General features: G+C 43.9%; 1 protein-coding gene across 1 annotated transcript in view; it reads right to left on the reverse strand.

The window, feature by feature from the left end:
- KCNH1 (potassium voltage-gated channel subfamily H member 1) overlaps positions 1-18,283 on the reverse strand; it is a 284,996-nt gene extending 266,713 nt beyond the window's left edge. Inside the window, exon 1 of the mRNA XM_063125565.1 lies at positions 18,059-18,283. Coding sequence (XP_062981635.1) covers positions 18,059-18,131 — 73 coding nt within the window. The 5' untranslated portion in view covers positions 18,132-18,283. The remainder of the gene's footprint in view (positions 1-18,058) is intronic.
- Positions 18,284-21,337: the final 3,054 nt, after the last annotated feature.

Genomic DNA, 21,337 nt, shown 5'->3' on the forward strand with positions numbered 1-21,337 from the left:
GGAACCACCTTTTGTCCACCAGTTCCAGGAATCCACCCCCACCCCAGCCATACACACTAGGAGGCCATGTATCCTACTTTATGGAGAACAGTCCTCTCTTTGAAGGCATCCTCTATTTGATGGGCTGTCCAGTCTCATTTTAAGATCAAGGGGTCTTGAAGTTGCTTATCAACTGTGAACACCTGTATAGGAGACTGGCAGATATATAGGTCACCTGCTCACTATCATGAGATGTATTGTATCTCTATTTAAATTAGAGTAATTATTTCTAAATTTCCATATGTGCATATAAATTAGCAAATGTTATGCAAACCAGTGTGGTATAGTGGCTAGATTGTCGGACTGGGAGTCAGGAGATCCGGGTTCTAGTCCCCACAAGCCATTGGAAACTCACTGGGTGACTTTGGGCCAGTCACAGACTCTCTCAGCCCAACCTACCTCACAGGGTTGTTGTTGTGAGGATAAAAATGGAGAGGAGGAGGATTATGTATGCCGCATTGGGTTCCTTGCAGGAAAAAAGGCAGGATATAAATGCAATAATAAATAAATAAACCTGTGTCTTTTTTATTGTTGTTGTTGTCTCTTTTTAGTGATGCTAAAGTGGCTACCCTAATACACAAACACATACACAAACCTTTGATCCTATGGGAAGAAACAGTCAGCCAATTAAGGACACCAGCTACTACTTCCTACCCATAAGCCCAAATGAAAATCATGAAAGAATGATCTCATCATGGGTGGAGCAAAGGAGGAGCAAGGATGGAGGTGTCAGGTGAGCACAGAGGCTGAGTAGAAGATGGAGGAAGCAAAGGGCAAGTTGGGAAGCAGGGAGCAGGAATGTGGTAGGAAGCATAAAAGGCTTATCCAGTAGAATTTTAGAATACTTTTAGTACGCTTTTAGGATGCTTTTAGGATGTTTTTAACAGTGTATACTATGTTTTTAATCAGTATTTTATGTATATTATGCTTGCTGTTGTTCCCCGCCTCGATCCAATCCAAGAGGCGGGTAAGAAATATATTATTATTATTATTATTATTATTATTATTATTATTATTATTATTATTATTAAAATCTTTGCCTCCTTTCATTCCCTCTCCCAATTCCATGCAGGGCCCTAATAGTGCTTTTGTGATTGAAACTTGTTAGAATCCAACAATGCACTCTTGCTGGCATAATTGGTGTTGTGCTAGCATAACTCAAAGCAGAGATCTGCCACCGAAATTCAGCACATTGCCGTTTTTTCCCCCATTGCGCTAGTTACGTTGCGCGAGCATTGGTTTGCACTAGGTAACGTCAAAAAAATTGATTGAAGTGGAGCACACTCAAGGAAATGATGCATATTGGAGCTAGGATCATCGTTATTTTGGGGTATTGGCTCATGTACAAGTTACCGTCCACGCCAAGAGCTATAAAACAGAAAGCTACATGAAAAATATTGGAATGAGGGCCTCACTTTGAAAATGTGTTAGTCCATTCACTTCTGTGAATGAGCTGCTCCAAAGAAGACCATGTTTGGGAAATTGCAACATACTCTAAACACTTTGCATTGGCCGTCAGTTGTTGGTGGTACTGTGATAGAATGTTAAACACCGAAGCAGTAGGAGAAGAAAAACATGCTCAGAAAAGCTGTATGGGAACAGCTCCCTCTAGTGTTCGATGTTCAGATGATGCACCCTCAAGATACACCTAAGGCTATGCATTACCTTTCAGTACTGAATTCACAGAAACACTAATCATGGCACAAAAATCTAAAACTTTACCCTAAAGAGGGGGGTGGCGGAAACACCCTAAGATATGGCATGCAATCTGAGTGGATATGTTTTTCAAAAATATTTGCCACTATTTAAATTTTTCCCTTTGTTTTTTTTTTTAAATTAACTCAGTTCAAAAGTAGGATATTGTGGATCAGATCCCCTTCAAAAATTCCATTTCTTATTGTGAAATTGAGAAAGACCATTTCAGGATCTAAACTGTAGAGGATTCAAAAGTACCCAAACTCATTCTTCCATCCTCAAACCTGCCAAAAACTTAAATCTACTGACGTCCAAATTATAGGCAGATACTAAAGGCTCATGAGAACTTTCTGGGTAAGATGTCATACTTCTGAGGGCCTTCTCAATGGTGGCTGCCCCCCAACTATGGAATAAGCTCCCCACTAAGGCCCACCTGGCACTGACACTGGCACCTTTTTTTCTACACCAAGTAAAGGCCATCTCTACCCCCAGGCATTTAATGGTATAAGATGGGGGCATCTGTGCCTGCTCTTTTTGAACAGGTCTATTAGGGAATATGTTGTTTACTTAAATTGCTTTTAGATGTTTGCATTGTTTTAATTTTTATGTGTTAAAAAAATTAGATTGTTTTTATTATGTCGCATTTTGTAATGCTGCTGTATTTTTATGAATTGTTGAAAATTGCCCCATGAGCTTCAGCTATGAACAGTATAGAAATGAAACAAATAATAATAAAAAATTACAGAGACTTTGTAGTAGTAGAAGAACAGGTCGATGGGTCTCCAGTACTGTAGACTGAACATCAAGTAAAGTTGACCATGCATGGATAAGTAATGCAGGCAAATGGAGTAAGGTACTCTAAATATACAAAGAATAGAGTAGCTCTGTCATCCCATTTATATTGCCTCCTTCGCTCCACATTGCACTTGTCCCATGCATATGATAGCTTTCAACTGGTAGCTGGAACTGTAGGGCAATGTGTGACTAAGGACTTAGCTAGACCTAAGGTGTATCCCAGTATCGTCCCGGGGTCATCTCTGCCTGCTCCCAGGATCCCCTGTGTGTCATGGAAACTGAGGTCTTAGCTAGACCTAAAGTTTATCCTGGGATCATCCCGGGGTCATCCCTGTTCATGTAAATGACACACAGGATATCCCGGGAGCAGGCAGGGACGACCCCAGGACGATCCCGGGATAAACCTTAGGTCGGGATCTGGAGGGCCATAGATTGCCCCGCACCCACTTGACAATGATACAATTACCATTCTCTGGAAAGTAGAGAAAAGAAAAATTAACATGGATTCTTCCTTGTAGGGTGGAAGAGTGGCAAATTTACTTACTCCTCTACATAAAGCATGTTTGGGACGTATAGAAGTAAGGCAGACTCCTCTGAATAACTCCTAGAGAAGTACCCATGTTGTTTGATTCTGCCCAGGTGAATATAGCATTCAGCAAGGGATATGGCAGGGATAGGCAACATGGTGCCCACAGGCACCAATATATCTCCAGACACTTTTCTTAGCACCCATGAAAAAGCTCTGTCCCTTCACTTAAAAAAAAAAAGTATTTTCTTACCAGCAGGTTTCTGTTGTTGCTGAAAACTCTGGGTTTAATTAAGCTGACCATATGAAAAGGAGGACAGGGCTCCTGTATCTAACAGTGGTATAGAAAAGAGAATTTCAGCAAGTGTCATTTGTATGCATGAAGCACCTGGTGAAATTCTCTCTTCGTCACAACAGCTAAAGCTGCAGGAGCTCTTCCTAGCATGAGAAGATACAAAAGAGGCAGTGCTCCTGCAGCTTTAAGGATGAAGAGGGAATTTCACCAAGTGCTGCATGCATACAAATGACACCTGCTGAAATTTCCTTTTCTATACAACTGTTAATGATATAGGAGACCAGTCCTCCTTTTCATATGGTCACCCTAAAGGAGTTGTTTAGTATGTTGGGACCCTGCTTTGTACTCAGTCTTTTGAGCAGGTTACTTGTCCTTTGCCATGACTTCCTGGCAGCCATTTTGTGATGGTACCGTGGACAGTTTCTCAAATTACTAAATGTGCCCACAGGCCCTCAAAAGGTTGCCCACCTATGCTCTATGGTTTATCTGGATTGTTCAGTTGACCTGAGGACTGCTGTCTTTTTAAAAGAAACAATGCAAAGCAGTTTCTTGAGATAAACAGACTTCATGGGGCTGCCATCTTCCTGCCTCCATACTTTTCATGACTTTAAAAAGAAAAGAAAAAAACAGGGATGGTTTGGGAGGGGTGGAAGTGTATTTTGCCACACAAACTGCTCTTCACAAATGGTCAGGCTCTTGTTGATGGTTGGCACATTCTAGCATCTCACAGTTAAACTGTGAACTAAATCAATCTCTTAGTACTTAAACGAAAACATATTTCATTTTCCTTCAGAGTAAAATACAATAATCAAAATGTGATAAGACTCCAAGGCCATATATGTTTGGATGAGAGCCAGTTCTGACTTAGGGTCCAGGCGGCCTTCTTTACAGAGGACAGTCCTCTATTTGAAGGGCTCTTCAGTCCAAGACCAGTTAAAGATAAAGAACCAGCAGCGGCCTTGAAGTGGCCCATCAACAATTAAAACCCGGTCAGCAGACTGAGCTTGCATAAGAACAGAAGAAGTGCCATGCTGCACCTAGGTCACCTGATCAGTCTTCCTCACTATTTATTTATTTTAATTTTATTTATTTCATTTCTATATCACCCAATGGCCAAAGCTCTCTGGACACAAAAATTAAAACCATAAGGTATCACTGCATTATGGTGAGATGCACTGCATTTCTATTTAAATTATAGTTATCATTTCTAAATTTGCATCCACGCATATAAATTAGCATATGCAAATGTTATCCAAATCTGTGTCCTTTTTTACCTTTGTGATAGTGATACATTTCATCTTTTTTGGCAGTGGTCAACATAGTCAGAGTTTGAAGTGAGTTTAAGGCTGGCGTTTAGGGTGACCATATGGAAAGGAGGACAGGGCTCCTGTATCTTTAACAGTTGTGTAGAAAAGGGAATTTCAGCAGGTGTCATTTGTATGCATGCAGCACCTGGTGAAATTCCCTATTCATCCCAATAGTTAAAGCTGCAGTAGCCCTGCCTTCTTTTGTATCTGGTAACTCTAGTATAGCTCCTGCAACTTTAACTGTGTGCTGAAGAGGGAATTTCATCAGGTGCTGCATGCATACAAAAGTCACCTGCTAAAATTCCCATTTCTATACAACTGTTAAAGATACAGGAGCCCTGTCCTCCTTTCCATATGGTCACCCTACTGATGTTCCACAATAACTGACGGTTGATAGGCACCCAAATATACATTTTCATCTAATATGACTAGAATGTTGTTCTTTAGGTACATGGAGGCATCCAGGCTTTGGGGATTATTTGGTCAATCATTTCTTTGCAAATTCACACAGAGTTGTACTTCTTTTGTGGAGGAAAACTGTGACTTTGGTTATTGCTCTGCATTTTTCACCCCAGCAAGAACAACCATTGCTGATGCTACTAAGATGTGGAAAGTAGTTGCCCTTGTGCTGCAGGTACATTGGGTAGTGCTGGTTTCACACACCCATTGAATAATTTGGATATGCCCTCAGGCGCTGTGACCCCAAACCACACAGGATGCTTACGATGATGCTGTAAGTTAACTGAAAAGAGAGTCCAATCTTGCTCAATGGGTAAGCAGCTTTGAACACAGAGATCAATGGAATGTAATACTAAGCATTTTATATTTAGGATTGTGGTGCTAGGATGCAAACCACTCACAATTACTCTAATGGAAGAGCAGATCGAAAATGGAAGACGCAAAAGTTCTTTGGATTAAGATTTTGGTATAAATAGCTCAAGGTCACAAATGAGCCATGTTTGTTTTTTGCATAACGCAATTAAGTTAATCGTATAAACCCCACCAGTACTCTTAGGACTGAACCAATCTTGATGTAGGTGTTAATAGTAGGGCTGTTTGTGGAGAGGAAGAGATTATTATTAATGTGTTTATCTTGCCTTTGCTATCATTAAATTGGTGTGAAGAATGGGTGAAGAACTGACTAGTCTCCTTTTTGACTAGACTCGTCCCACAGATTTCCAATGAACATTCCGTAGCCATTCCAACGTGTTCATACCAGCAACAGAAGAGTTGCTAGTTTGCAGAGTTGGTGACCACAAAATCAAACTTTAAAGGAGTTGGGATAGCAAAAGTAGGTCTACAATTGTACGAATATGAAAGGCGTTTTGTCTATATTATCAACAATAAAGTTGGAATCAGCTACAGCATTTAAAAATCCATTGATGACATATAGTATAGGGTGGGTGTCTCCTTTCCCAACGGGCTCTCAACAGAAGCTCTTTTCAGACATGACTTTTTAAGGATGTTTTAAGGATGTTTTAAAGATGTTTTAATCACGTATGGTATGTTTTTAATCAGTTTTTAATGTGTATTTTATATCATGTTTTTATACTGTTTGTTTTATACTTTGAACGGTTGGGTTCAAACCTAACCTGTTGGGTGTTTTACTGTGGTTTTAATTTTTGTGAACCGCCCAGAGAGCTTTGGCTATTGGGCGGTATAAAAATGTAATAAATAAATAAATAAATAAATAAACGGTTTTAGTTTTTGTGAACCGCCCAGGGAGCTTTGGCTATTGGGTGGTATAAAAATGCCATTCTCATCAGACCACATACAATTGCTTGAATTTTCCTCCTAGGTTCTGTTCAAGATCTAATGTTAACACATGTCCCATTCTTGCACTGATCTTACTCCCTTTTACCCTTGATTTTTATGTATTAAAATGTATTATTAATGATATGTTTTATATGCTTAGGTTATCTTATTGACCTTTTGCTTGGAATAACTGTACCTTTCTTTTTCTGGTCTATTGACTGTAAATAAAGGATTGATTGATTGATTGATTGATATTGGATGGTATAAAAATGCAATAAATAAATAAAATAAATAAGTGACTTCAATGTGTAGAGGGCAGGGGGGGATAGGATAGGGCATGCAATCGCAGCTCCTACACCCCACATGTTCATTTGAAGGTCAGAACAGAGCCTACGTGTGTACAACTATATGTACGTACAGAGTAGGAACCTACATTTCATCACCATGTATACTCAGAAGGAGATAGTTAGGGCCATGATGAGTGAAGAAGAACCATCTGGCCCCATCTTCTACATTTTAGAGATCTAGACTCTAGAAGCTAGTGGACAGGGTGGGTAGGATGACCATTTGAAAAAGAGGACAGGGCTCCTGTATTTTTAACATCTGTGAAGTAAAGGGAATTTCAGTAGGTCTCATTTGTATGCATGCAGCACCTGGTGAAATCCCCTCTTCATCACAATTGTAAAAGATACAGGAGCCCTGTCCTCCTTTTCATATGGCCACCCTAAGGATGGGGACCTTCAGCAACCATGTTAGGCCTGAGGGCAGGTGGTTCCCCATTCCTGGTCTAGGAGCACTACAGAGGTGCAAGATAGTTGTTAAAATAGTAGTCCTATCTGGTGGTGGGGGCAGCAAAACACATATACAATGTTGTAGGATTTTCACAGAAGAAAATCCTACAACATTGGATGAACTGCCCAGAGAACTTCGGCTATTGGGCGGTATAAAAATGTAATAAATAAATAAATAAATAAAAGGCAATGCCAAAATCACTCATGTGCAAGAGACGAAGGTTGACACAATAACAATAGTTCTGAACAACTTTTGCATCTTCCATTTTCGATCTGCTCTTCCATTAAAGTAATTGTTAGTGGTTTCCATGCTAGCACCACAATCCTAAATATATAGTGATTCATCTCACATTCCATTGATCTCTGTGTCCATATTCTAACCAGGCAGTTTATATGAATATATGAAAATGCCTTATACTGAGTCAGGCCATTGGTCCACTGAGCTCAGTGTTGTCTCCTGGTATTCATGCACACACCCTCCAAGGAATGAGACAAGCCGCACAAACATACAGCTAGGCTTTTCTCAATGGCAGACTTAGGACCACATTATGTCAAATTACGAAGTGTGTAGCTCTGCCTGTTGCCACTTTTTATTCAAAAGTAACCACAGGAGGACCGATCTAGATTAGGATCACAGAGCACTGGAAGGGGAGTATAAACCATTTTCCCCCAGCTGCAACCCATCCCAAAAACTTGGTGTATCCACACACACAGCAGTTAGAGATAGCAAAAAAAAAAAATCCATTGGCATATATGGGAACTCTTTTTTTACTGTCTCATACTGTGATGAACAGAGCATTCTGTTACATTTAAACACATTTACATACCTTCAAAATCTCAAAGCCTTTTTGAAATATGGAAGGACGTGTCAGATAACTTACCATTCCATACACAAATATAACACTCACTGTTAGAAGGAAATGCTCTCTTATATACTTTTCTATTCCTTATTCCTGCTCTTTTATTTCCTTAATGCACCCCAACCAGAACAGAACTCAAAAAGATGGATGTGGGCTCTTAACTCACCACTCAACTGATTAAAATAAGCACCAACTCCAGAAATTACTGCATGGTGCAGTTAGACTCTCATAGTTGCAGCCTTGAGTTACTAAAGCTGTAACGTGCTGCATTTTGCAAAGAGGGATGCAATTTAATCCCAGCAAAATCATCATCATGATCATCATACGACATGAGGCATAATGGCTCGCAATTGAACAATTGTGTACTTTTCCTCCCTCTTTTCAAACAGAATAACTCCCCAACCTACTAGGTGGCTGACTGCCTTGTGGTCCTTTATAAATGCTTTTCACTTTTTCAGATCTAGTTTTCATTCATCAAGAACAAGAAAAAACCCACGTGCTGCTTTTATTCTTCAAGCTGATTCATAGGCTTTTTAATATTAATACAAGCACTCAGGCAAAAGATTGCCTGGAGACCCTTTGAAAATTAACATTTTTGCACAAAAGTGCAGTAAATCTGGAAGCCGGGATGGGGGGGGATGAGATGGAGTTAGTTGTCAGAGTCTATGTGGATGCTGTTGTGGCATTTATAGGTTGATTGGAGCCCAGACGTCTGACAAGAAGTCACAGATCCCTCTTACTTCAAATTCTGATGAGAATCTACATCTGGAGTGGGAAAACAGCTATGCAATCCTGCTATGCTGCAAACTCTGCCTACTTTGGCTCTGGTTTCCCCTGCCACCAGAACTGGCTTCACCCAACACCAGAAGGGTCACTGACTGACTTTTCCCATGGGTCAACAGCCCTACATAGGAAAATGGTTCCATACTCTTGGGGGCTGTCTTCCTGGTGCTGCGTTGGTGGCGCCATCCACCCAAACCCCGTAGTTTTACTTACCGGGGGTGGCGTCAGGTAATCCCAATGCCAAGAAGGTAATGCAGGGTTTCCAGTGTACTGGAGCTTCGCCCTCTTCCTGGTTTCTGGCAACCAATTGCCGGTCGCCTTCCACCAGGACCAGCCCCAGGTTCACCATGGAGCAAGATCAAATGGTGGAAGAGCCAGGGTGACTTCTCTTCCACCAAAAAAAATTGGGCTAAGTCCCTGATTTTTTTATTGCACAGCTTTGTGGGAAAGCCCCTTGGTGGCTGCAAATCTACAGCTGCGTCATACAACGGATGCAGCGCAGTTTCACAGCCACCATGGGGCTTTGGCCACATATAGACAGCCCCCTGGTCTGCAGAAGCCCAGGAGATGTCAAGGATTTTTTCCACAAATAAATAGAAGGCAGAAGGAAGAAGGAAGGATATTAAATTTGGGTAAGAACTTTGTACCTACGCCCCAATATAATGCTTTTCATACAAGACTTGGTGTTTTCTGTCTGGTGCGTCAATTAAAATTGAGGGAATTCTTTGGTGATAATACATCTAATACCAACACATCAAGCATTTCTTCTAAGTTTTGCCTAAGTTCTGCCTTTAATCCGATCTCCTACAATCCCTATATACAAGTATTTTACAACGCTGGAAAGAACAAAATATAATAAGAACAAACCTTATTTACATTATATCTGTGAATATATGTTATGTACTGATGTTATTGCCAAATGTGTCAAATATACTGAAGTGTGTTAGTGTGATTTTGTTGGGCTATATTATAGACTTGTATAGTCTTTAAGTAGGAATATCATTCCAATTATTGGTTTATTGTATTATAGTACCCAATTATTATTATTATTATTATTATTATTTATTTATATAGCACCATCAATGTACATGGTGCTGTACAGAGTAAAACAGTAAATTGCAAGACCCTGCCGCATAGGCTTACATTCTAATAAAATCATAATAAAACAATAAGGAGGAGAAGAGAATGCAAACAGGCACAGGGTAGGGCAAACAGGCACTGGGTAGGGTAAAACTAACAGTATAAAGTCAGAACAAAATCAAGTTTTAAAAACTTTAGGAAAAAGAAAAGTTTTTAGCTGAGCTTTAAAAGCTGTGGTTGAACTTGTAGTTCTCAAATGTTCTGGAAGAGCGTTCCAGGCATAAGGGGCAGCAGAAGAAAATGGACGAAGCCGAGCAAGGGAAGTAGAGACCCTTGGGCAGGCGAGAAACATGGCATCAGAGGAGCGAAGAGCACGAGTGGGGCAATAGTGTGAGATGAGAGAGGAGAGATAGGAAGGAGCTAGACCGTGAAAAGCTTTGAAGGTCGACAGGAGAAGTTTATATTGGATTCTGAAGTGAATTGGAAGCCAATGAAGAGATTTCAGAAGTGGAGTTACATGGAGTTACAACATCACTATTGTTAAACAACTATGGGATACATCAGCCTTTTTATAACTTTTGTATAATAATAAATGGGTTTCTTGTTGATCACCTCTCTTCACTAGTGGTTTGGGTAGTTGTTGAGCTTTCAGGCACCTTATATATATATTAAGGATTTTTTCCATCCATCTTTCCTCTACATTTCCTTGCCCACCATTTTTGACCCTTAGAGGACTTTTCCTGCTTTCTAAGTAGAGATACCACGATATCCCATTATGATAGATTTTGGAAGCATTGGGGAGGAATGCCATTTGCCCCACCAAGCAAAGACTGTTTCTGTCACGTGCTGAGTGAGTTCCACCTGCTCAGCCCCACTCCCATGCCAGAGAGGACCTGCTGCCTGGCAAGCGCAACTTGAGGAGACTGCTTCACGCTGCCTAATAGTAGGGCCAGCCCCAATGCTGTGGAAGGGCTACATCTACAAAAATGTATACAAATGATATTCAAGAGATCTAATGGTTTTTCTTGTCTTATGTTCCAGAACCTGCAAAGGTAGCCCAGTTACAAAATTTAAAATAATAATAATAATAATAATAATAATAATAATAATAATAATAATAATTTGAATGAATTTCACAACACTAAGACAGCTTTAATGAATTTATGATTATACCACAGGGCAGATGATGACTGTCCTTAACGCAAGTGCATGTGGGAGCACTGAAAACAAGTAAGCTGTCCTTTAGTGAGATAATGGTGGCTCCAATGTCAGTGGGGCAATGAATCCATGCCAGGTTTCAGGCAGAACCAGTCAGACCTCTGAAGGAGGTGTCCTAGATGTGAAGAATTCTGACTGGTTCTGCCTGAAACCTGGAGCGGATTCACTGCCCCACTGACATCAGAGTCACCAGCCTCCAATAGTGAGATCTATTTATTCTGTATGCCAGTGGTGTTGTACCTAAAGGAGTCAAACCTGGCCCACTTGGGGTCCCAATCCAGCCCTCCACGGTCCCCCTGATGGTCTTCCCTGTGTCACCCCACCCAAACTATCTATCATTTGGTGCTTTGACAGCTTTGGCATGCTTTTTCCCAATCTTAAAGCTTGAAGCACTTAATTACTAGCAGATAATTTGGGTATTTTGTCTTCACTTCTTTTCCCTTTAGCCCCACCCCATTTTCCCTTCAGCTCCTCCCACCACTGGAAGGTCCTGTCCCCATCCCCCCATCTCCCAGAACTTCCCCAAAACTGAATCCAGCCCTTGGAGTGAAAGCAGTTCAACACCCCTGGTATATGCTAATAGGAAACTTATTTTCCGAGAGTGGATCTTTATGTAGCTAAAATGGCACCATCCGCACTCAAGATGGAGGGATCAGCAGGCTCGAGGGAGCCAAGGGTTGGCAGAAATGCAAAGAAATCTTTAGGAAAGAAAAACAAAAGGGGAAGAAAAAGCGAAACCAGTCCATTGAGGACTAAGTAGCTGTGCAAGTAGCAGTGGACTGTTGGGAGGTGGGGAAACAGAAAACCAAGGGCAGGGGACTGGAATGGGGTATCCTGGGATAGGACTTGACTGGACCCCAGAACAGGAACAGGAACTGGACCCCTGAACAGGAACATTCCACGCCACAACATTTTGTTGCAGACCCTGCTTGCCTACTTCTGTTGACAAGATTCAGGTTCACCTTAAGTATGAAAGATGTCTCACTACAGCTTCATGCAGCCAAGCATCCATCTGGTTCCGTTTGGTTGCTCCTGCTTCTGCCCTTGCCGCCCTTGCGCCTGATGCCCCATCCCGGGCTGTTGCAGCTTGTGCCGCAACAGTCTAAGACGGGATCAGGATGAACCGAGCTGAACTCTTACGTAAGGCTCTCGTGATCGTTAAAGGCAGCCGTTTTAAATGACCCTTTCTCAGAGTTTAGCTAAGGCAGCCTGCCTTAGCAGAAACCCTTACGCAGCATCGTTTAAGTAGAACGCGTCACCAATGTACTTTGTGGAGTGACAGGTCTTCCCCGCCCCCTCAACCCCGAGAACATACAACCGTGAAGTCCAACAGTAGGGAGGGAAGACGTTAGAGGGAGAAAGCCAGGAGTAGCAAGAGATGGCTATGAGCAAGTGGGCTCTTGGGCCTCCATGTGGATGGGCGTGAGCACCAACGGCTCCCATCATTCTCAGCCACCATCAATGCTAGTTACAGCTGATGAGGTTTGCAAACCAACAACATCTGGAGGGCCACACTTTTCCCTCCCCTGCTTTAGGGGGAAACGTGGCTTTTGAGGAAGGTTTTGAAACAACGGAGGAGGCACTACAGATGTTCCAGGCATAAGGGGCAAGAAAGATCAATGGGCAGAGTAATTTGAGGGGGTAAGGACAAGAGAGCCAGTGATGCAGTGGCTAGAGTGTTGGACTGGGAGTCAGGAGATCCGGGTTCCAGTCCCCACTCAGCCATGGAAGCCCACTGGGTGACTTTGGCCCAGTCACAGGCTCTCAGCCCAACCTACCTCACAGGGTTGTTGTTGTGAGGATAAAAATGGAGAGGATTATCTACACCACTTTATAAGTGTAATAATAATATAAAAAATAAGACTCTACAAACAGTTTCTTGAGCTTATGTTTCATGTATATGTCATCTTTTACAACTGGGTCACCATGGAACATGGGAAGCTGCCTTATACTGATTCAGACTATTGGCTGATCTAGCCCAGCATTGTCGGCACCAACTGGCAGCTGCTCTCTTGATTCCAGGCAGGATCCTTTCTTAGCCCTACTTAGAAATGCCAGGGATTGAACCTGGGACCTTATGTATGCAAGGCAGGTGTTCTACCAATGATCTACAGTCCTTTCCAAGGCACAGGAAGCAGCCATATACCATGTTAGACTATTGGTCCATGTAACCCAATATTGCTGACACTGACCTTCAGCAGCTCTCCAGGGTTTCAGGCAGGCCTTTTATCCTGCCCTACCTGGAGTTCCTGGGGATTGAACCTGGACATTCAGCATGAAATGCAGGACCTCTACCTCTGAGACACAGTTTCCACCACCTGGAGGTGGGAGATGGCATCATGGCAACAGGTCCAGGGATGGGACCATAGCTCAGTGGAATCGCACCTGCTTTGCATGAAGAAGGTCCTGGGTTCAGTTCTGAGCATCTCCAATTAAAGGGATGACAAAGGCTCCTAGCAAAGAGCCTGGAGCACAGCTGCCAGTCAGAGTAGACAATATTGGGCTAGGTGGACAACCAGCCTGACCTGCCATCAGGCAGTTCCTTGTGTGCCCAGCAACCCTGACCTATGTGCCTTGAGGAGAGCAGGACTGAGGAACCCGTGGGCCTCCAGATGTTGTTGGACTGCAACTCCCATCAGCCCTCCCTCTTGCCTATGCAGGGCTGATAGGAGTTGCAGTCCACCAGTGTTCCCCAGCCCTGCATTAGAAGGAGCCCTCAGGTGTACAGCTGTACATAAGACCATAAGAAGAGCCATGCTGGATCAGATCATGCCTAACATGGATTTTACCTTTTTTACAGCAGCAGTCCACTGGGGCCATAGCTAGACCTAAGGTTTATCCCTGGATCATCCAGGGGTCAAACCTGTTCATCTAGGTGACACACAGGGGATCCAGTGTTCAGGCAGGGGCAAACCGTGGATGATCCCAGGATAAACCTTAGGTCTAGCTGTGGCCTGGGTTGACACTTCCATCAAGCTGTCCACCACAACCCCACGATCTCTATCTTGGTCAGTCACTGCTAGGTCAGATCCCATCAGATTATACTTGAAGTTGGGAGTTTTTGTCCCAATGGGCATCACTTTACACTTGCTTACATTGAACCGCATCTGCCATTTGGATGCCCATTCTCCTAGCTTGGAGAGATCTCTTTAGAGCTCTTCACAATCCCTTTGTGTTTTAACAACCTTAAATATTTTGGTGTCATCAACAAACTTGGCCACTTCACTGCTTACTCCTAATTCCAGATCATTTATGAACAAGTTGAAAAGAATTGGTCCCAATACTGATCCCTGTGGGACCCCACTATTTACTTCCCTCCATCGGGAGAATTGACCATTTATTCCTCCTCTCTGCTTTCTGTTCTTTAACCAGTTACTGTTCCATGAGAGAACCTCTCCTTTTATTCCATGACTGCTAAGTTTGCTTAAGAGACTTTGGTGAGGGACTTTAACAAACGCCTTTTGGAAGTCCAAGTAAACAATGTCCACTGGATCACCCCTGTAGGTGCAGAAGGGTTTCTACATGAGACCAAAAACCTGATATGTGGTTTAATTAATACATGTAGGTTGAGGGGCAGGAGTAAGGCCTGTCCCCCATCCCCAAATCCTTCTACATGAAAAAACACCACTGGAAAAACTTTGGTGGGTGAACAAAGATGTTGACACTCCACTAATCTTCAGGTCATTGGAAGCTAGAAGCAAGACCAGGGTGGGAAACCTCCAGATGTTGTTGGATGCCCAACTCCCATCACCTCTAGCCAACATGGCCAATGGTCATGGATGATGGGGGTTGTAGTCCAACATAAGGGGCGGCCACATTTCCCCACTCCTGAGCTTGGCAATTCATCAGAAGCAAGAAGCCTGTTTCTAGTGTCACCTGAGTAGAGAAAACAACTATCCCTGGGGCAATCATTCTTTGGGATACATGCTGCAAAAGACAGACAGTATAGCGTAGTAGTCAAAGTGTTCACCTAGGTCTGGGGAGACCCAGGTTCAAATCCCCTCTCAGCCATGAAAGCTCATTGCATGAACTTTGGCCAGTCACGAACTCTCAGCCTAACCTACCTCGCAGATCTGTTTTCAGGATAAAATGGGGCAGGAGCAGAATCATCTGACTCATCTTGAGAAGAAAGTCGGGATATGAATGTAATAATAAATAATAATCTGAAAGCATTTTATCCTGCTGTTGGCCTCTTCCTGAATTCACGGCCACCATTTTTGGCTTCTATTCTTAAAGTACTAGGATAAATCATACATCAAATTAATGCGCATTCAGGAACTTTTTGGCAGCTATTGAAGAATTTTGATTTAGGGCAATAGGGTTTGCATTGCACCTCTTGTGGGGCTGGAGGAGGAGCTATGGGGAAATCAAGGAGAACCGATGTGTCAATTTCCACTGAGAGCTTTCTTCAAAATGGCATTTTAATGATGATATTATTCAAATGCCAAAGACAGGCACTAGGAAGTGCAGGGTGGTGATAGTGTAATAGTTGGTGCTGATTGAATGGCATATTCTTCTTACAATGCTGAAATAATTTAAAGGGGGAAAACTGCTTGTCATTACTGAGTTAACGACAAATGAGATTTCTCCTCTCCTACCAAGTTAAAAAAAAAAACTTTCACCAGGAAAGATGGAATGGAGTTGGAGAGGACTAAATTTTGAATTTTAAAATGAGACCATAGGATGGGTTAATGTTAGTGATGATGTTTTACATGAAAAAACACAATCAAAAAGCTATTTCCTCAACAAAACAACCCTTTTAAAAAATGGCAATGCGTTTCTGGAAGTTATTAAAGCAGTATATCTGCCTTATCATCGTGCTGTTGATTTCACATACACACACACACACACCAGCAAATTCAGAGGCCGGGTGTGCCTGCCCAATTCGGATCCCAGCCTGCCTTTTTCTCATCAATACTCGTGCCAATAGTTCTTACATCCGTCCAAGTAGCTGCAATTAATCAAACTGAAAGGAAGGAACTGGGTCATAATCTTGCAAACAGTTAACATTGGAACTAGCCTTGCATGACCAGTGGTGGTGGAGGAAGGACTCTGTACCTTTAAAAGGTCTGTAGAAGAAGAAATTTGGACAGCTTGTCATGCAGGGGTGGCAGAAGCTGAAGCTGCTGCAATTTTCTACCCTGTATAGCACTTAAAAGTACAGCATCTTTGCCCTCCTTTCTCTCGGATCAGCACAAACCTTGTAACACAGCATGCTTGTGGGATAGGAATCCTCTTGATAAACAAACAGACAAACAAACCCAGATCTATGCAGAGAAAGACACACCTAACTCAGCCTTCCCCAACCTGGTGCCCTGCAGATGTTTTGGACTGCAGCTCCCATCAGGCCATGGTCAATTATTAGGGATAATGGAAGTTGTAGTACAAAACATCTGGAGGGCTCCATGTTGGGGGAGGCTGTTGTATAGGATCAGACTGGAAAGTGGTTTGCTTAAGCTGACTCGGTGTGTGATTAAACTCACGCAAATGTGTTTTTAAAATTCAGATTGGGTGGCCTGTGGACCACCCTGTTTGCTCAAGAATCTAGAAAGGGGGATAACAACTCACAAATCAGAGACCAAGATGGTCTCTTTCTTGCCACTCCAAGCCTCTCCATCTCCAGGCTCTATGGACCAAGACAAAGTGCAGATTCCATCTTCAGGAGTATGCAAGTATGCAATTAGTTCTTTCTAAAACTATTTTTTTAGTATCAACATCATCAGAAATGTCCTCAGTCCAGCACTGTCGACCTCTGAATGACAGCTATTTAAAATGTTCCTTTATAGCCCACCTTGAGTGTCCGAATAACTTCACTTCCCAAAACCAGCATTCTCTCCCCCACTCCACCCCAAACAAATAGATGTGACTTCTGATATGTGCCAGATTTCTGCGATCTGGATTCTAATAACTGCAAGATTCTTCTTGCATAACAGTGTCTTACTTGAATGAGTGAAGATAGCGGGGTGGGGGGAGCTAGACCATTGGTTCTACACTATCAAATTGGAGGTTGGGCAAATGGACACAACCATTCCCCCCCCCCCCAAGTGCAGAGGGATTTTTTTTAATCCCTCTGCACTTTTCACTGAAAAGTGGCTGTGGATTTTGGACAGGTTATCTCTGTTGGCTTCCACCCTGCAGGGATGTCAAAGTCTGGAAGAAAGCCCATTTATACCCGACAGTCTCAGTCTCTCTCTCTCTCTCTCTCTTGCTGAGGATCTCGCTACAGCCTCTGCAAAGAGAGACTCCCAGGTCTGCATAGCACCAAAACCTTCGTGGGAAGGGAGGGGGCAGCCCCTGTGGAAGCCGATGGGGGTGGGGGGAGGTGAGTGGAAAGACTCGAGGGGAGAAAGAGAGGAGGTCTCCCCAAGGAAAAGGCACGCCACGAGCCCCCACCCCCCGGCTGCAAAGAGTCTCCCTTCAGACCCCATCCCAACAGCCCCGGGGCAGACGACATCTTCATCTTCATCATTACTCATACCCTGAACAGCACATCCCCGTAAGGAGACACCTGCAATTCTCTCCCCACCCCAACAGCGAGATTTCGAGGCGGCCAGTGGGCGAGGATCCTTGCGGGCTTCCCTCCTTCGCCCCCTCCTCAGCCACTTTCTTCTGCAGGACTTTGAGACGATGCGCGGCTCCGGGCACCCAAAGGCATCCCCGTCATCACCTGACACACACACACACACACACACACTAAAACAAACCCACCCGCCCGCCCGCCCGATCCCTGCGAGCGCAGCTCCGTCGCCCGCCGGGCTCGCCTCCGTCCCTACGGAGCCCCGGGAGTCCCGCATTGGCAGGGCAGCCCCGAGCTCCTCGTGCGCCCCTCCCTGCCTGCCTGCCTCCCTCCCTCCCTCCCCATCGGCACGACTGGTCCTGGCGCCGGTGGCTGCGGCGCTGGGTTCCCTCCTTACCGTTGGATCGCCGCACGATATTCTCCAGGAAGGTATTCTGGGGAGCCACCAGCCCTCGCCTGCCCCCAGCCATAGTCAAGCGCGCGGGCTTCTACCGGGGCCGGCCGGAGCTGAGCGCTGCCTCTCCACGCTCTTCTTCTCGCTCTGAGCTCCTCATGGTCCCCGCCGGGCGGCTTTGCAGCATCAGCTCTTCTCGCCAAGCCGCTTGCTCGCCTGCTCGCTCAGCCTCCTCCCTTGCGCTGCATCCCTGCCGCCGCCGCCGCCGCCGCCGCCGCTCCGCGCCACCGGGCCCTGGACCTTGTCCGGCAGCGCCCTCTGCTGCTCGCTCGGCTCCCTCGCCCAAAGGCGCCGCCAAACGGGTTGGCGGGGCCGGCCGTTCTCCGCACGGGGAAGTTTGCGGGAGGAGACAGCGGCCAGGCGAAGCGGGTGGACTGCAGCGCCCCCGTTTGGAAGCCAAAAGAAGGAGAAGGAGGAAGAGGAGGAGGAGGTGGTGGAGGTGGTATAGGGTGCGAATGGCGTGGATGGGTTAATCTGGTTTCTCGAGTTGCCCTGATGTGATCTTACCCATGTTTGTGCCAAAGTTCAATGGGAGTTAGACCAGTGGAGGCTGGTGGCTCTGATTCAGCACCTTGGATAGCTCCTTTTCTGACGGGTTCTTGCTGACACCCAGCACTCCACTGACATCGAGACCACCAACCTCCACTGATTTAGACATACTCCTGAGTAATCCTTCGAATTGGACAGTGCTAACCAGTGGTGCATTGGAGCCAGGGCACACAGGGGCAGAGCATCTGCACTGCTTGATTAGCAGGGACACTAACGTCATGTGCCACCTCCCCAACCCCTCTCAGGCTTCCCTCTGAGCTTAGCTGCAAAGTAGCGGGGAGGGGAGGGGCAGGGGGGAGGTGTGCGTGTGTTGAATTTCCCCTGCAACAATATATTGTTCCCTGTGGCAATGCAAAACCTTTTCAGTGGTGGCCCCCCAATTATGGAATGATCTCCCCACTGAGGCTCGCCTGACACCAACACTGTTATCTTTTCAGCGCCAGGTCAAGACTTTTCTCTTCTCCCAGGCATTTAACAGCATTTAACCATGCTAAGTTTGTTTGTTTTTAACGGACCCCAGAACTGTTGTTTTTAAATGGATACCGTTGTTTTTATACTGTTGCTTTATGTTTTTGATGGTTTTAAATTCTGTATACTTTTTAATGTTCACTGTTTTAAACTTTTGTAAACCGCCCAGAGAGCTTTGGCTATGGGGCAGTATATAAATGTAATAAATAAATAAATAAATTTTGGGGTGGCTGGGTTTTGAATGGATAATCAAGACCCATTAGCTTTTCAAAAGACCTGTTCCTGGAGGAGATGAGAATGGCTAGAACTGGTTTGTGGGTATGGATCAACCCAGCTGCCTGCATTTCCAGACGCTCCTTGGGATGTGGCTGTGGAGAATATTACAAGGAGTGCTTGAATTTCAAATGCACCCCTATAGCACTGGTGCTGACCCAAGACATGATGTTGGCCCCATTCAGAAGACACCTAGAACTATTGCTTTAACCCTGGTGGTTAAGCCAGAAAGCCAGGCTGTGTTCAGGAGACACTTTAAACCATAGCTTTAACCATGGTGAATAAAGCAAAAAAGCCTTAATCACCATGGTTAAAGCCGTGGTTTAAGGTGTCTTCTGAACATGGCCTGGCTTTCTGGCTTAACCACCAGGGTTAAAGCCATGGTTTAAGGTGTATTCTGAATGGACTCACTGTCTCATTGAGCCCAAATGAGACACACCAAAGGCCAGTACTTTAGAAAGTCTTAGTGCACCTTTCTGAGCTCCTTTCAGAAAGGGAATGACTGAAGGGATTGAGGAGTTCTTGTTCTTTTCAGAGGTTCTTTCGGAGAGAACCTTTTCAGGGAAACTTTTCAGGGAGACTTGTTAGGTACTCTTAGAGTCTGTAGTGCTCTCTGTGTTTATAGTACTTAAGTTCTGGGAAATTTGAGGGTCAGTGTAGTGAGTGGTGTCTTTAGGGTGTGGTGTGCACGTAGTGGAAGTATATTAATCAATACTGATAATAAAGAAAGTTCAAGAGTGATTGTGTGAGAAAAAGGAAAGCGCGAATGTGAATGAGTGACCGGATTGTATGAAAGGTTTCAAAAAGGTTTTTAAATGTTGTTATATGAAACAAAGCTTATGAACTTTTAAAAATAAATTTTGATTGTTTTGTTTTTAAACTACTACAAAAGTCCCACGTGTATGTTTGGCATTTATCATCTTAAGTTTACACATTTAGCACCCACTCTGACAATCATTCACCTAAGCAGATATAACTCACAGCGCATTATTATATATATTAAAATCCTTCTCCATTTAAACCCCTTTCTCCACATAGTTTGGAGGAAGGTGGGCTTTATCCCTTGCCTCAGGTGTATCAAGCGGTGGTGCTTAGCTTGAGCAGGGGGTAGCCTCGGCCGGGTCTGGTGTTCAGAGCCTGTATCGCCCCATAATAAGTGGGGGCAGACGTGAGGTCTGGTGTTCAGAGCCTGTGTCATGGCATATCTAAATCCTAATAGTAAAACTCCTTGTCATGCCCATACCAATTTAATTCCAGCTAGCAAAATCAGGACTGTGTGCATCCCATATCATATTATGCAGAATTATTGTTACATTTATCGTAGCTAAACTCTTAGGGCTCCTCCCATACATATATTTTTACCTACACAACAACCCTGTGCGGTAGATTAGGCTAAGGAATTGTGACTGGGCTCAGATCAACCAGTAAGGTGTGTAGGAGAGCAGGAACAGAACCTAGATCTTCTCAGAGTTAATCCAATACTCTAATCGCTACACCACACTGGATCACCCCAGTAAACAGTTGTACTTAGCTACTGATCAGTTTGCCTTTGGCAAGCAAGAGCCATCCTCAGGCAACCTTGCACAGAAGATTTTGTAAACTTGAAAAAAAAGTGAGTTTTTTTTTCGTTTTCTTTTTCATGCCACAAATAACTATGTATGGGTAATAGAGCTTCGGCTATTGGGCAGTATAAAAATGTAATAAATAAATAAATAAATAAAATTAAAGGTGAAGTCCTATGCATGTTTAGACAGCAGCAGCAGCAGCAGCAGCAGCAGCAGAAGAAGAAGACCTACAAGTCCAAGCATTCCCCTGCCAGCATGGCTAGTTGGGAAATGCTGGGAGTTGTAGGAATTTTTTTCTGTCTAAACATGCATAGGATTGCACCCAAATATTTATATCAACCAGAACATGTTTATGTACATAGTACTA

This window comes from Elgaria multicarinata, chromosome 4 (assembly GCF_023053635.1).
Source record: "Elgaria multicarinata webbii isolate HBS135686 ecotype San Diego chromosome 4, rElgMul1.1.pri, whole genome shotgun sequence".
In the NCBI taxonomy this organism is placed as follows: Eukaryota; Metazoa; Chordata; class Lepidosauria; order Squamata; family Anguidae; genus Elgaria; species Elgaria multicarinata.